We start from the raw sequence: 13,647 nt of genomic DNA, 5'->3' as shown, positions 1-13,647 counted from the left end.
TCCAATTTTTTTCTTTACTGTAGTTACACTGAGCTAACCATGGTGATGAGGAGCTATTCATGGTGTTACATTTAGTTAATGTACAAGAACCACTTCTAAATAGATAAATAAATGAAGTAAGTAAGTCTTAAAGTGAGTATAATGACTATGAAATAATGTTGTGGAGTATATATGCTCAACAGAAGTCTCTGCCGTCCGAAGAAAGACCGACACCCGAAGCAGCTTTATTGTTCCCTCTCCCGCAGACAGTGGTCGCTGCACGGGCGGATTGGAATGGATTTATAGCACGGAAAATCGTTGCGTTATGAATTTCATAAAATCTTTGCTTTTCAGTTGTGGACTGTATTCTTTCGAGATCTTGCCAGATTTGTTTATTCACTCCCCTCTGTTAAATACGTAAGAACGGAAGAAGTGTACGATTTTTAGAAAACATCTTGTTGTTTGTAAAGCAGGCCGCTGAGCCCTCGGATTTTCCTAACATTGTATCCGGCATGGTGCGCTCGGCCCACGGGACACTCGCGGCATTTTACACCCGGTAAGACCCGATAGAGCTCTTCGAAACGGCGCGCGCTGCAACAAGTTCTGTTGTTTTGATATGGGTCATATGATCCCAACCTCTATATTTCGTATTTTAGCTACATCTGAGTTTAGATTAGTGAGTTTCCTCAGTAACGTATCGTTGTTGTATTGTAAACACAAAGATTAGGCTGCAGATTCACGTAGTTAGACGTTGACGAGCATGCTATGTTATTAGCAGCTAAGCTAGCTACTAGCTCTTATGATTCAACAAACAGTTTTCTGCTATCACAGAACGCGTTGCTAAATCAAATACATTTCTTTTTAAATTAACAAATCCAGTGGACACAGTGAAATTAATTGTGCATTGCACATAATAGCTTTTATACTTATTAGCATCGTCCAAGTGTAAGCTGTTATATATGCAGCTCTAAACTATGCGAATTCATTATTACTACATAGATGTTTAGTGACTGTTTATGTTATTACTTTGTTATTTGTATGATTATAAATTACCTTTAAGGGGTCGTTTTCATAAATGTGCAGTTTTTGAATCTATAACGCATAAATGTGTATAAAAGTGTTATGACGCTCATCTCTTTTTTTATTGCAATTTTTAGAACAAAGAAAATATAAGGGCAATGACATTTAAACTGAATGAAAACAAATACTTAAAATAAATAAATAAAAACTAAATAAAAGCGATAAAAAAAACTCACGTCTGTAAACAAGTACAAATAATTACGAATTATTCAAAGAATAGATTTAAGGCTTTAAAGTAATTTACTGTTTTTTTTGCTTTGTTATTTCTTGTTTCTTTTAACGTATACAAGTAGTTACCTATTTCTATTCTGAAATGAGTAAAATTAGTTTTTTTCACTACCCATTTACATTTGTGAATAAAGAATTTCCCATATATAATGAGTAAATTCACAATATACCAAATCTTGAAGTCAACAGTATACTCATAAAAAAAATAAAACATCCTTTTCTTTGAGTTGTAATTCAGTATTAATACTTTGTTTAACAAAAAAAAACAAATCACACCAAAATAATTTTGTATAAATACAATCATAAAATAAATGAACAATACTCTCATTTTCCTCTTTACAGAAAACACACTTCAAGTCAATGTCTTTACAAAACTTTGCAATTACCTGTTTTACAGGATAAATACGATGAACGATCTTGTATGATACTTCTCTAATTTTATTTGTGATACAAAAGCGTCTGGAGATCTTAAAGGATTCTTTCCAGTGACGCTCATCTCAAACACCTCTCTCGATCGAAGTAAATGAATATCAGGAAAAGAAAGGCTAGGCACAGATGGTTTAGGAATTATGTTTAATAATTTGCACATTTTGAACATAAAATATATAATTATATTACAGCTTTCGTGCTTTTGCCTTTATTGTATAAAGTCTTGTGTTTTAATGAATAGGCAATTTGTTTAGATTGAGTCTCTTGACCGTAATAAAGGCCGCAGGTGCATGGATGTAGAACTTTAGCAAACCAAATGAAGGGGATAACTGCTTACTGATCCTATTGGACATACGTTTTTTTCAGAGTTTAGAGTGCATGTAGTTTTATTTTTTATTGTAGTTTGTGTATAAGAATGATCATTCTTCATTTTTCTCAGCTAATTGTCCTCCACTCTGTCGACAGGTGCCGAACCATGGTATCCACCTAGTCCCTGGTTTGACTTCAGTGGTCGTAGTAGCGAAACATTTCTCATCTACGATTGACTGAGAGCTGTTGTCACTGCCAGCATACTTCTTATACAACACACTACTGTGAATACAGCAGTCTTGACAACATTGCAAGCTGATTGGTGAACCACTATGAAGTGAAGCTGACTCTCCACAAAGGCAACTAAGTGAACTGTGGTCCCCAAACAGAAGCAATACCATATTACAAGACTTTTTTGTTACATTGACATATTTGACCAGAGACTTTAGAATGGCATCTGTTCCTGTTTACTGCCTGTGCCGTCTCCCTTACGATGTCACCCGGTTCATGATTGAGTGTGATGTTTGTCAGGACTGGTTTCATGGCAGGTGAAGTTGCATTTTGTAAATTAAAATGGAAAGCTACGTTGAAATCACCTTTATGGTATATATGAAGAGTTTATTTGCAAAAACGGATAACTCCGTTTTTTTTTATATTCAAAAATCATGTTTTTATTGTGTTTTATTGTTAGTTAGCTGTATTTTTTTGTTATTTTTTTAACCTAATCAAAATAACCCAACTGCAGTTTGACTGAGATTAATTGGAATGCACAATGAAAAAACATGATTTTTGAAAATTGTTAAAAATGGAGTCTGTTAATTGCAAATTAACTCTTCATATGATGTTATTTGTTTGCAATTGTAAAGTTTTTTTTTTCTCGTGTAGTTGTGTTGGTGTGGAAGAAGACAAAGCGGCAGATATTGACCTGTATCACTGTCCTAACTGTCAGGTGACACATGGACCCTCTGTCAGTAAGTGCCGCAAATACTGTATAATCTGTATAACTGGTGTTTTGTTGACCTGTAGATGAAATGCATTTTTTTTCCCTTTAAGATTTGTTTTATTTTCATAGAAAATCATTAAGAGTGCTAGGATAATTCTGACTTCATGTGTATCCAGTGTTTTTTCTATCATTGAGATACTACTATAGTATTTATTATTATTTTGAATTTTTTTATATATATGTATTTTGTTTTTTTGTTTTAGTTATTTAGTTGTGTGTTTTTGCCATTTTATTAGTAGATTTTGTTTATATATATATATATATATATATATATATATATATGTATATGTATATGTACAAGTATGTGTGTGTGTCTAGTTTTTATTAATTTATTTCAGTTTTAATTTGATTTATTAGTATGTCAAATTAAATTAAAATGAGAATTGTTACCTTGGTAGCTAGCTGAATTTTTTTTAGTTAATGTTAATTTTGTTTCAAGTTATAAATAAATGTTTATTTATGGTATTCATTTTAGTTACAGTTTTAGTTAACCATATTAACTTGAAACAGACTAATAATTAATTAAGCACAGCTAGTAAGGAAACTAGAACATAAACACAATGAAAATACAATTTTAAACCATTAAGTTAGCTTAGAATGTACTACCAAATGTGTAAGCTTGTGCGAATTTGATTAGTAACTTTGATATTTGCTTCTCTCTCAGTGCGCAAACGTCGGGGGGCTTTTAAGCACTCTGATGCAGGAGTGAGCAGAGACTCAGGACGACCTGTGAAGACGGGCAGTGCTCAGTTTGTCAGGGAGCTACGCAGCCGCACTTTTCCCAGGTATGGTCACAGGACGGTTATTTATTGCCAGGTCAGAATTAGGCCACTAGGTGAACTTACTTTCTTAACCCAGATTAATTTAGCTCTGATCAGACTTTAAGCCGTGATTCATAGCATTATGCTGGGGCGAGCAATCTGTGGTGTTATTGGATTTTTAAAAAGTTGTTTGAAAGATGATGAGTATGCTGGAAAACATATTTGACATTTTATATGTTTGGGTTTAGTGCTGATGAAGTCCTGCTGAAGCCGACTGGGACCCAGCTCACGGTTGAGTTTCTAGAGGAGCGCTCCTTCAGCGTCCCAGTCCTGGTCCTCAGGAAAGATGGTCTGGGCATGAATTTGCCCCCGTCGTCTTTCTCTGTATCGGATGTAGAGCATTATATTGGTAAATAGCTCTAATCACATCTGCATTGCCATTCTATGCTACTTTTTCATGTTTGTGAAAAGTCATTTTTAGATGGGAATGTAATGTTTGTTTATTGCTTCATAGGCGCTGACAAGGAAATTGATGTGATTGATGTCAACCGCCAATCAGACCTTAAGATGAAACTGGGAGAGTTCGTTGAGTACTACAACAGCCCAAACAGAGACCGAGTGCTCAATGTGATCAGCTTAGAGTTCTCAGACACCAGGTACTTTTTAGGGATGTGCACATTTAAATCCACAAATGTCCATCTGAATGTGTACGGCTTTAGCAGCGGTGCTTTGAACGCATCATGAAATGGAAATGTATGCTTTATTGATCTTATTGTGATCGAATCATCCGTAAACTCAGCCCCTTTCTTACAATCAACCACAAGCTAGAGTTCAGATCTGCTTCCTTCAATGTCCAATCAACAACCAATCGATTGATCCAAGTATTTTTTTCTTCTTGATAACTGTCACTATTTATGTTACATCACAACTTCAAAGGGGTTCAAAGATGCAACTTTTCTAACTGGATTAAACTTTGCAAACTGTCCTATAATATAGATATCTACATTTCAAGCGATGGCGCCGCAGACGGCAGCCTCAGTGTTTGGCTCTCCAGTGTTTGTACTGTTTTTGTTAGTTTTTCCTGTTTTTTGTTTCTCAAACACGATCAGTTTTACCAGGGATGAGCTGCTGAATATTCGGCAGAACACACCACACAATCTTCTACAAATCTTTCCCGTGAACTGCCAAAATACAGACAGCATGTTACATGTCCCACCAGAGACCGTAGTATACTGGACCATTGTTACTCCACAATAAAGGATGCATATCGCTCGGTCCCCAGAGCAGCTGTAGGACTCTCTGACCACTGCCTCGTTCATCTTATACCGACTTACAGGCATAAACTTAAATCTGCTAAACCTGTAGTAAAGTCTGTAAAGAGATGGACCAACGAAACAGAGCAGGCATTGCAAGCCTGTTTCGACTGCACTGATTTGCACTCCCCCCACTCACCATCATGGATAGCACTGTAACGACAGTGGAGTCATTCAGGTTCCTGGGCACCACCATCTCTCAGGACCTGCAGTGGGCCACTCACATTGACTCCATTGTTAAAAAGGCCCAGCAGAGGTTGTACTTCCTTCGCCAGCTGAGGAAATTCAGCCTGCCACAGGAGCTGCTGAAACAGTTCTACTCAGCCGTCATCGAGTCTGTTCTGTGCACTTCAATAACTGTCTGGTTTGGTTCAGCTACAAAATCAGACATCAGAAGACTACAGAGAACGGTTCGGACTGCTGAAAGGATTATTGGTGCCCCCCTGCCTACCCTCCAAGAACTGTATACATCCAGAGTGAGGAAAAGGGCTCAGAAAATCACTCTGGATCCATCACATCCAAGCCATCTCCTTTTTGAACTTTTGCCATCTGGTCGGCGTTACAGAGCACCGAATACCAGGACAGCCAGGCACAAGAACAGTTTCTTTCCCCAGGCAATCTATCTCATGAACAGTTAATGTTCTCCCATTGTGCAATTAAAGTACAGTATGTGCAATAACCTTATACTTATTTATCACCCTAAACCCTAGTACATCCCTACAACTTTATTTTATTCTATTCTATTCCTATTCAATCTATAGCACACCTGTACATACAATTAATTATTTTTTTGTGGTTTATATTTATGCATGTGTATTTTATTCACATCTCATTTTTATTATCTGTGTTGTTGTTGTCTCTGTGTACTGGAAGCTTGTGACACTATAACAAATTCCTTGTATGTGCAAACATATTTGGCAATAAAGCTCTTTCTGATTCTGATTCTGATAATCTTTGTCCCCTTTTGTAGGTTGTCAAATCTAGTGGAGACACCAAAGATCGTGAGGAAGCTGTCATGGGTGGAGAACCTCTGGCCTGAGGAGTCTATTTTTGAGAGGCCTAATGTGCAGAAATACTGCCTGATGGGAGTGAAGGACAGTTACACAGACTTTCACATCGACTTTGGTGGAACCTCTGTGTGGTACCATGTACTCCGGGTTAGTTGTTTTCTATAAGTCATATTTAGTGCAAAATAGCGGAGAAAGCAGGGAAGGTCTATGTATTTCATTACTTCAGAAAGCATCATGCTTTGTCCTCAAGACAAAAGCGGTCTTATGCATTTCTTTTTATGCATGTCAGGGTGAAAAGATCTTTTACCTCATTCGTCCCACTGCTGCTAACCTGTCGCTTTTTGAACGCTGGAGTTCATCCTCCAATCAGAATGAGCTGTTTTTTGGGGACCAGGTAGACATGTGCTACAAATGTTCACTAAAGCAAGGAAACACCCTCTTCATCCCAACAGGTACTGTCTCTGTTTCCGCCACATTTATTTCAAAAATAACTTTGTTTGCATGTCCTATGTGACTGAGAAATTTCAATTAGATTTATAATGGTGATTCTTTGTGCGATAATTGTCTGCTTCAGGATGGATTCATGCTGTTTTGACCCCTGTGGACTGTTTGGCATTCGGAGGAAATTTTCTACACAGCCTCAACATTGACATGCAGCTTCGGTGAGATGATGCTTCTATTCGTCTCCTTACTCTAAGTAGTATTGTACTGGGCTTTTTCATTGGTCATCCCTTTCTTTTTTTTCTGTCAGAGCATATGAAATAGAAAAGCGACTGAGCACGGCAGAATTGTTCAGGTTTCCAAACTTTGAGACCGTGTGCTGGTATGTTGGCAAGCATCTGCTGGACACCTTCAGAGGTGAGGTATCTCCTCAAAGCAAATGGTTGTTTTTACTGCTTAGTTTTGCTTTAATACAACATTCTTTTATGTAACTTACATTTTTTCAATCCGCTGCAGGTCTAAGAGAGAATCGACGGCATCCTGCCACGTACTTGGTCCACGGAGCTAAAGCTCTCAATAATGCTTTCCGCAGTTGGACACGGAAGGAAGTAAGTTTAATTATGTTACATGCCGAACTGGGTAATTAATTGGCTGTATATGTTATATACACAAATGATACATTCACAAAACATTCAGTTCATTTAAATTTCCTTGTTTCACTTAATTGATTCAAAACTCTAGTTCAATAATTAATTTGCATCATCACTGGAAAATGTTCATTAAATAACTTAAGTGAATATATGTTGGTAAGTATTGCTAATATTTAGATCATATAAATAATAATAATATATATTTCCTTGTGTTCATTTAGTGAAAAAGCATCTGGAAAACCAGTTTTTATTGTATTTTACTTGTAATTTTGAGTACATTTGTTACAGTGTAATTGGTTTGAATGAAATGTTTTTACTATTATTGGGAAAAAAACACCCTTTTAATTATTAGCTTTATACAGAATTTTGTCAAAAGGCTAAAAAGAAGAATTTTAGATATATCTGTGATATGTCATCTCTCAAATGATGTGCTAAATGTTTCAAATATTTGTTTGTCTTCCCATTGTTTTCTACCATCATAAATCACTTAATAGCAGTTATGTGTGATGATACAGAGTTTATATTGGTTGTTTTTGTGATATTTTATTTTTTCAGTCCCTGGCTGAACATGAACATGAGATACCAGAGACTATAAAGACCCAGCAGTTAGTGAAGGATCTGGCAAAGGAGATACGCCTGGTTGAGGTGAGAGTAGCTCTGACTTAAATTTTCAAGGAAGAACTCTAGTGGCTTTTGTCTTAGTCGATTTTTGTGTCCTTTTTTGCAGGATATCTTCCAGCAGAACATCGGCAGGAGTGGGACACCATTTGGTGGCTCTCAGGGTCTTCCCTCTCCACACCCCAAAGCTCCATTAAACACAGCCCCCACTTTTGGCCAGCACCCTGGTAAAAAGAGAGGCCCCAAGTCGAAGGATGGATTTGGAGGAGGGGCTGTCAGCCTTCCAGGAGCTAAGAAAAAGAGCCAAAAAGGCAAAGAGATAAAAACAGAAGCCGGAGAGCTGGACCTGCTGGAGATTCATACTAAACACACGCTCAAGAAGTTCCAGCCAGGGTGCAAAGTAAAAAAGAGCAAGGTAGAATTTAGAATACTTTAATCAATCAATATTATGTTTATAAAATTACCATTCAGGTTGGGGTCAGAAATATTTTTTTTTGTTTTAAGAAAGTATTACTTTTAATCAGCAAGAATGGATTCAATTGATCAAAACTGACAGTAAAGACATTTAATGTTACAAAAGACTGATAAATCAACTGTCTATTCGTCAAGCAGCACAGCTTTTTTCAACATTGAGAATAAAAGGAAATAATCATGTGACAATGAAGACTGGAGTAATGGCTGCTGAAAATTAATCTTTGCCATCACAGGAATAAACTAAAAAATAAATGAAATTAAAATAGAAAACAGTTGTATTTTAACATTGTAATAATAATATTATTGTTTTCATTGTTATTTTGATCATGTAAATACAGCCAATCCCAAGTTTTTGAACAGTATTGTACATATTATTGTTATAGTTATGATTGATTATTATTATATATTCTCTGCCTGTTATATTATTACTTTTCACCTCAAGTAAATTTGTTTTAAAAATGTTAAATTAAATTTAAAAAATACTGATTAAGACATTTTTTATTATAGAACTAAAGCTGAAAGACTAGTACTTTTTTCCTAATATCATCATTGTAAAGAACATTATTTGGCTTTTCAGCTTGAGCTGCCCGATGACTGTCTAGATGATTTTGAAGAGAAGATCAACAAGAGCAAGCTTAAGCTTGTGCTGACTAATGGAAAGATACAAGGGTAAAACAGTTCTTCACTCATTTGCCTCTTGTCAGGGATTTTCAGTGTTACGCATTGGCACCTTTATTTTTAATACCTCCTCTTCTTCCTCTCTTAGGAAGAAGGGTCGTGCTGGCAGTGCAAATGGAGCCGGGAGTTCACTTCAACAGTTCCAGCCCCACATGGCTACTTTGTCTGACTTTGATTCAGAAGACGAGCTTCAGATTGATGAAACCCCTCCACCTCGCCGCAGACTGTCTCTACCTAGCAAGAAGAAATTAGCTGGTAAAAGATTTCTCACATTTATTGATCATGCTTGCATGATTTCATTGTTTATGCATCATTTACTCATATTTATATCATCTCTAACCTATAAGACTTACTTTTTTAAGGACAATATTTAAATTTAATAACATCTTAGAATGAACTAATAGTTGGCTCAATGGTGTCTTTAAGGTCTACCAAGGAAACTACCTCGGGCCAAACCATGCAGTGACCCCCACAGAATCCGTGAGCCAGGAGAAGTGGACTTTGATATTGAGGTATGCAAGTCTATATTAGGCAGCTTCAGATTCCTCTCTAGGTGTCTGGTTGTCACCAGTTTTCTATCTTGTTGTTAAATAGGAGGATTACACCACAGATGAGGAGATGCTTACAGTGCAGGGTGTAAAAGGCGGAGCAGGTGGGATTTTAGACTTGCTCAAGGCAAGCAAACAGGTGGCGGGTCTTGATTCTGCACTGAGGTACTTAACACGCACATTTTTTTATACTACATGCTGATCATTATTAGCCTTTATCTCAGTGAAATATGCAGTTATGTACTTGCTGTTTTACTCAATTCTATTGATTTTCCCCTTATCAAGTGAGGAAGCACCAGCCTCCCCCAGCACACGTGATGCTATCCAGGGCATGCTCTCGATGGCCAACCCTCCATCTTCCTCATCCTCTTCCTCCTCCTCCTCTCCTCTGTCCATGTCTGGAGGAGGTGAGATGCTGGGGCTTATGAAGGAGAAAGGATGGAGAGCTGAGAGGATAAGTGGAGTCAAGAAGAGCGAGAAGAAGACCACATTTCAGAGGCCAGGAAAACGGCCCGTTAAACGTCCTGCACGGCACCTCAGTGATGAAGAAAGCTTGGATGAACAGGAGACCCTGGGTACCTGTTTTAAAGACTCTGATTATGGTGAGTTCACAGATTCATCGACATTTACACCAGGGTTGCAAACATACACAGCAGAGAAAATGCTGCGATCCTATGTGATTCTGTTTAAAGGAGAATTTCCACCTTCTTCTACAGTGTATCCATCACTAGAATCTGACGAGGAGGATCACATAAGCAGGTCTAAAATGAAAAGAAAGCGAAACTGGGATGATACACCCTGGAGTCCTAAAGGTAACTGTGTTTTTGATTTATGATTTTTTAGCATTTCATTTCGAAACGGTTCTAAACATCATTTCTTCACACGTCCTCAGCCCGCGTGACCCCTACACTGCCCAAGCAGGAGCGACCAGTGAGAGAGGGTGCAAGGGTGGCATCTGTAGAAACGGGGCTTGCAGCTGCTGCCGCCAAACTGGCACAACAGGTGAACTTTTGTCCAGAACTTCTATAGATGTGGACTATTTCATACCATTACTTTGTGTGTGCACCTTTAAAAGTGTTTGTTTTATTTTTTTCAAATATCCTTTGAATGTAGTCAATATTTGTTCATGTCTTATAAATTTTTGTAAATTTTACTAAAATGGCATGTAATTTTAGTCTTTGAAAAAGAACATTTTAGTTGACAAGGAAATTTAAAATTAAACCAAATATTAACTTTTTAAATATATGACATTATATATATATTAATTGAGGAATAAAAACATGTATAAACATATGATCTCTTGAAATAAAATTGTTTTAGTTGTTTGCTGTCCATGTTTTATACATTTTAGTTCGTTCTTGGAGAAAAAGTACTGTTGGCATGTTTTAACTATAATTGGATTTTTAAAGCATCCAATTATCATATTTTTTTCTTAAAAAAAAAGTATCTACAAAAACATTGCTATTAAACACACTAAATTTTGTAGTCTGTAAGATTTTTGTAATGTTTCTGAAGGAAGTCTCTTGTGCTCAAAAATTCAGCATTTATTTATTTAAAAATACAGTAAAAATAAGTAATATTCTGTAATATTACTACAAATTAAAATAGCTGTGCTGCATACCATTTCTGTGGAATCCTAAACATTTTGTATATAAACATTAATAATATTTTTGTTGTATTTTTTCATCAATGCTATAATTTATTATACTTAAAATTATTAGATTTTTGTCATTATGCTATTTTTTTCTATTTTGGTCTTGTCTTTATCATTGACAATCAAAAAACTCTTTTTGTCAGTATTTTTCTTGACAAGATTAACACTGAGCTAAACATCTTGTTACTTTAATATCAGGAACAGCAGAAAACCATAACCAAGAGAAAATACACCAAGAAGAAGGTCCCTCAAGAGAAAGTACATTCTGCAGCTGCCCAACTCCAGCGCCAGCCGGACTCTGCGCCCGTGTCTCCTCCTCTGCCCTCTGAGCCTCCTGTGGACTGCGTAGTTGAGGAGAGGAGAGTGGAGGTGTACTCTGCCAGCCTGCTGGACCACGAGTACACAGCAGGACCTGGTCCGTTCAGCCCAGGGGGCCCAAGAGGAAGTGGTGCCATGGCCCCTGGCGTGTTCCTGACTTCAAGACGCTCCTCACTCTCTCCCCAAAACAGCAGCAGCTACTCTCCCTCTGCCCCCTCACCCGGAGGGCTGGCTACTTCAGCGTCAGCAGTAGCATGTCAAGGTAACTGGAATTACTGAACGTTACCTATTACAGGTTAAGTGTTCGGAATCACGCTGAATTTTTTCACTCTTCTTTCTCACAGGAAAACGTCCAAAGAAAGGACTTGCTACGGCTAAACAGAGACTGGGAAAGATTCTGAAAATACATCGAAACGGCAAGCTTCTCCTGTAGTTTGATAGTATGGAGAGGAGACTGCAGGGAACAATAGAGGAGGAGAAAACGAATAAGGATGAGAGAGGACCTGAGTGATTTTGGTGTTAATTTATGTGACTGTTTTATGGTTAATGTTCTGCTAGCCAGGTTTTTATTTGCATCATCGGGATGAAAAGTGAAAAGAACAGCAACTTGCTGTGATAAATTCAATTGAAATCCATTTAGCATGGTGTTTTAGAATAGAAATACTATTTGAAAAACAAATAGAGCTAAACAGACGGATACATTAATGGAGTGATGACTGTATTGCTAATTGTTTTTCCATTTTCAGTGCTCCACCTCTGAAAACAAACTGCGTACATGTACACTCCCCTTAAACCCTGTTTGTTTCATAGCCGAGTTTGTTTTAACGTATATTTAAAAAAAAATTTTTTAAAAACCCCCGCTGAATGCTGTGGAGCACTTGATGTTAGATCAAATTGCCTAAAGCCATTGCAAACAAAAAGATTACATTGTTCAGAAGGTTTGTTTGTAAAACTGACTTCCCAAATAATAGGATTGAGGTTGTTGTTTGGCCTGAATTGTCCCATGGATGAGAGGAGATCCAATTCTTTAGTCATTACCTCAGCAATTTGTAAATGTCACACTTTCTCATGGCTATTTGTCCTGGTCCAATCTCCTCCTGAAGTCATGCATATTATTAGTTTACATGCTTCATTTAGTATCTGTTCATATCAAATTATTTTATACCATAGAAGGCAATTTGATACACAATTGACTGTAATTGCTGTAGATGAAGTCCTGTAATAATGTCTCTGCTTGTTGAAATGTTTTTACAGTAGTGTACTAACACATTTTTATCAACAAATGTATTTTAGATGTGTATATACTTTAAGTTCGTCTTGTTTTAATTGTTTTCCACTTAGCATGGGCAGCATAATATCCTGCCACCATTTGGCCAGGGTTGTCTTTCCCAGCTATAGTTCAGCTCCATGTTGTAGAGGTTGAGTTCAGTGGTGGGCACATTTGAGTAATTGTAAAGAACACAGAAATGGACTTGGAGCAGTTTGAGATCATATGGGTGGTTCTGTAGGTTCAGTGTACATATTTGGTTTTTTATTATTATTAACGTTTTTCTTTAGGAAGAAATTGCATTGGAATCTTTCTTGAAACACCTTGTACAAAAATACATGTTTTGGGTAACAGTAACCGCATAAGAGTTGTTTAGTCGGTTTTATTTGTATAGGATAATTATGCTGTTCTTTTTCATTGAAGCTTATGATATTAGCAATGTGATGAAGTTAATGTATTCTATTGCTATTTCAATGTTATTGTTTATTTTATCCCTCCCCCCACTTATCAATAATATTAATTTTAATGTCAATATACTTTAGTTTTGCTTATATATATATACACACACACACTCCATTCTAGAAGAGTTTAATGTAACATTTTCTTGTAATTTTATGCAATGGCAACAATATTTTTTTAGTTTTCTCCTTTGACCATTATGTCTATAATCAGCACCAAAAATATTGATAAATCAGTGGGCCAGTGTAAATATTATTTGACTTTTTAGTTTTTTCCTAATACTTTAGTTTTGCTTATATATATATACACACACACACTCCATTCTAGAAGAGTTTAATGTAACATTTTCTTGTAATTTTATGCAATGGCAACAATATTTTTTTTGTTTTCTCCTTTGACCATTATGTCTATAATCAGCACCAAAAATA

The 13,647-nt window shown here is 36.6% G+C and overlaps 1 protein-coding gene across 1 annotated transcript; it reads left to right on the top strand.

Annotated features, from left to right (window-relative positions):
- Positions 1 to 235: 235 nt before the first annotated feature.
- LOC107570386 (histone lysine demethylase PHF8-like) lies at positions 236 to 13,280 on the top strand. The gene is made up of 22 exons (XM_016256619.1): positions 236 to 535; positions 2,182 to 2,573; positions 2,911 to 2,996; positions 3,693 to 3,813; positions 4,038 to 4,198; positions 4,304 to 4,445; positions 6,073 to 6,259; positions 6,402 to 6,564; positions 6,687 to 6,774; positions 6,864 to 6,970; positions 7,070 to 7,161; positions 7,759 to 7,848; positions 7,931 to 8,236; positions 8,873 to 8,964; positions 9,062 to 9,228; positions 9,400 to 9,485; positions 9,568 to 9,686; positions 9,807 to 10,123; positions 10,238 to 10,333; positions 10,414 to 10,523; positions 11,374 to 11,755; positions 11,838 to 13,280. Exons 2-22 carry the CDS (start codon positions 2,476 to 2,478, stop codon positions 11,924 to 11,926), a joined length of 3,099 nt encoding a protein of 1,032 aa, XP_016112105.1. The 5' UTR covers positions 236 to 535; positions 2,182 to 2,475; the 3' UTR covers positions 11,927 to 13,280.
- Positions 13,281 to 13,647: the final 367 nt, after the last annotated feature.

The sequence above is a fragment of the Sinocyclocheilus grahami genome, unplaced genomic scaffold, assembly GCF_001515645.1.
Source record: "Sinocyclocheilus grahami isolate Dianchi unplaced genomic scaffold, SAMN03320097.WGS_v1.1 scaffold29.1, whole genome shotgun sequence".
In the NCBI taxonomy this organism is placed as follows: domain Eukaryota; kingdom Metazoa; phylum Chordata; class Actinopteri; order Cypriniformes; family Cyprinidae; genus Sinocyclocheilus; species Sinocyclocheilus grahami.
The sequence above is the reverse complement of the archived record's forward strand: the minus strand, read 5'-3'. Positions and strand labels throughout refer to the sequence as shown.

Bases quoted from the DNA above. Each gene is read 5' to 3' on its own strand.
- LOC107570386 (XM_016256619.1), top strand. From the start codon at position 2,476: ATGGCATCTGTTCCTGTTTACTGCCTGTGCCGTCTCCCTTACGATGTC. The intron at 9,687-9,806 runs GTACTTAACACG...CCCCTTATCAAG, and splicing joins GGTCTTGATTCTGCACTGAG to TGAGGAAGCACCAGCCTCCC. The intron at 11,756-11,837 runs GTAACTGGAATT...TCTTTCTCACAG, and splicing joins GTCAGCAGTAGCATGTCAAG to GAAAACGTCCAAAGAAAGGA.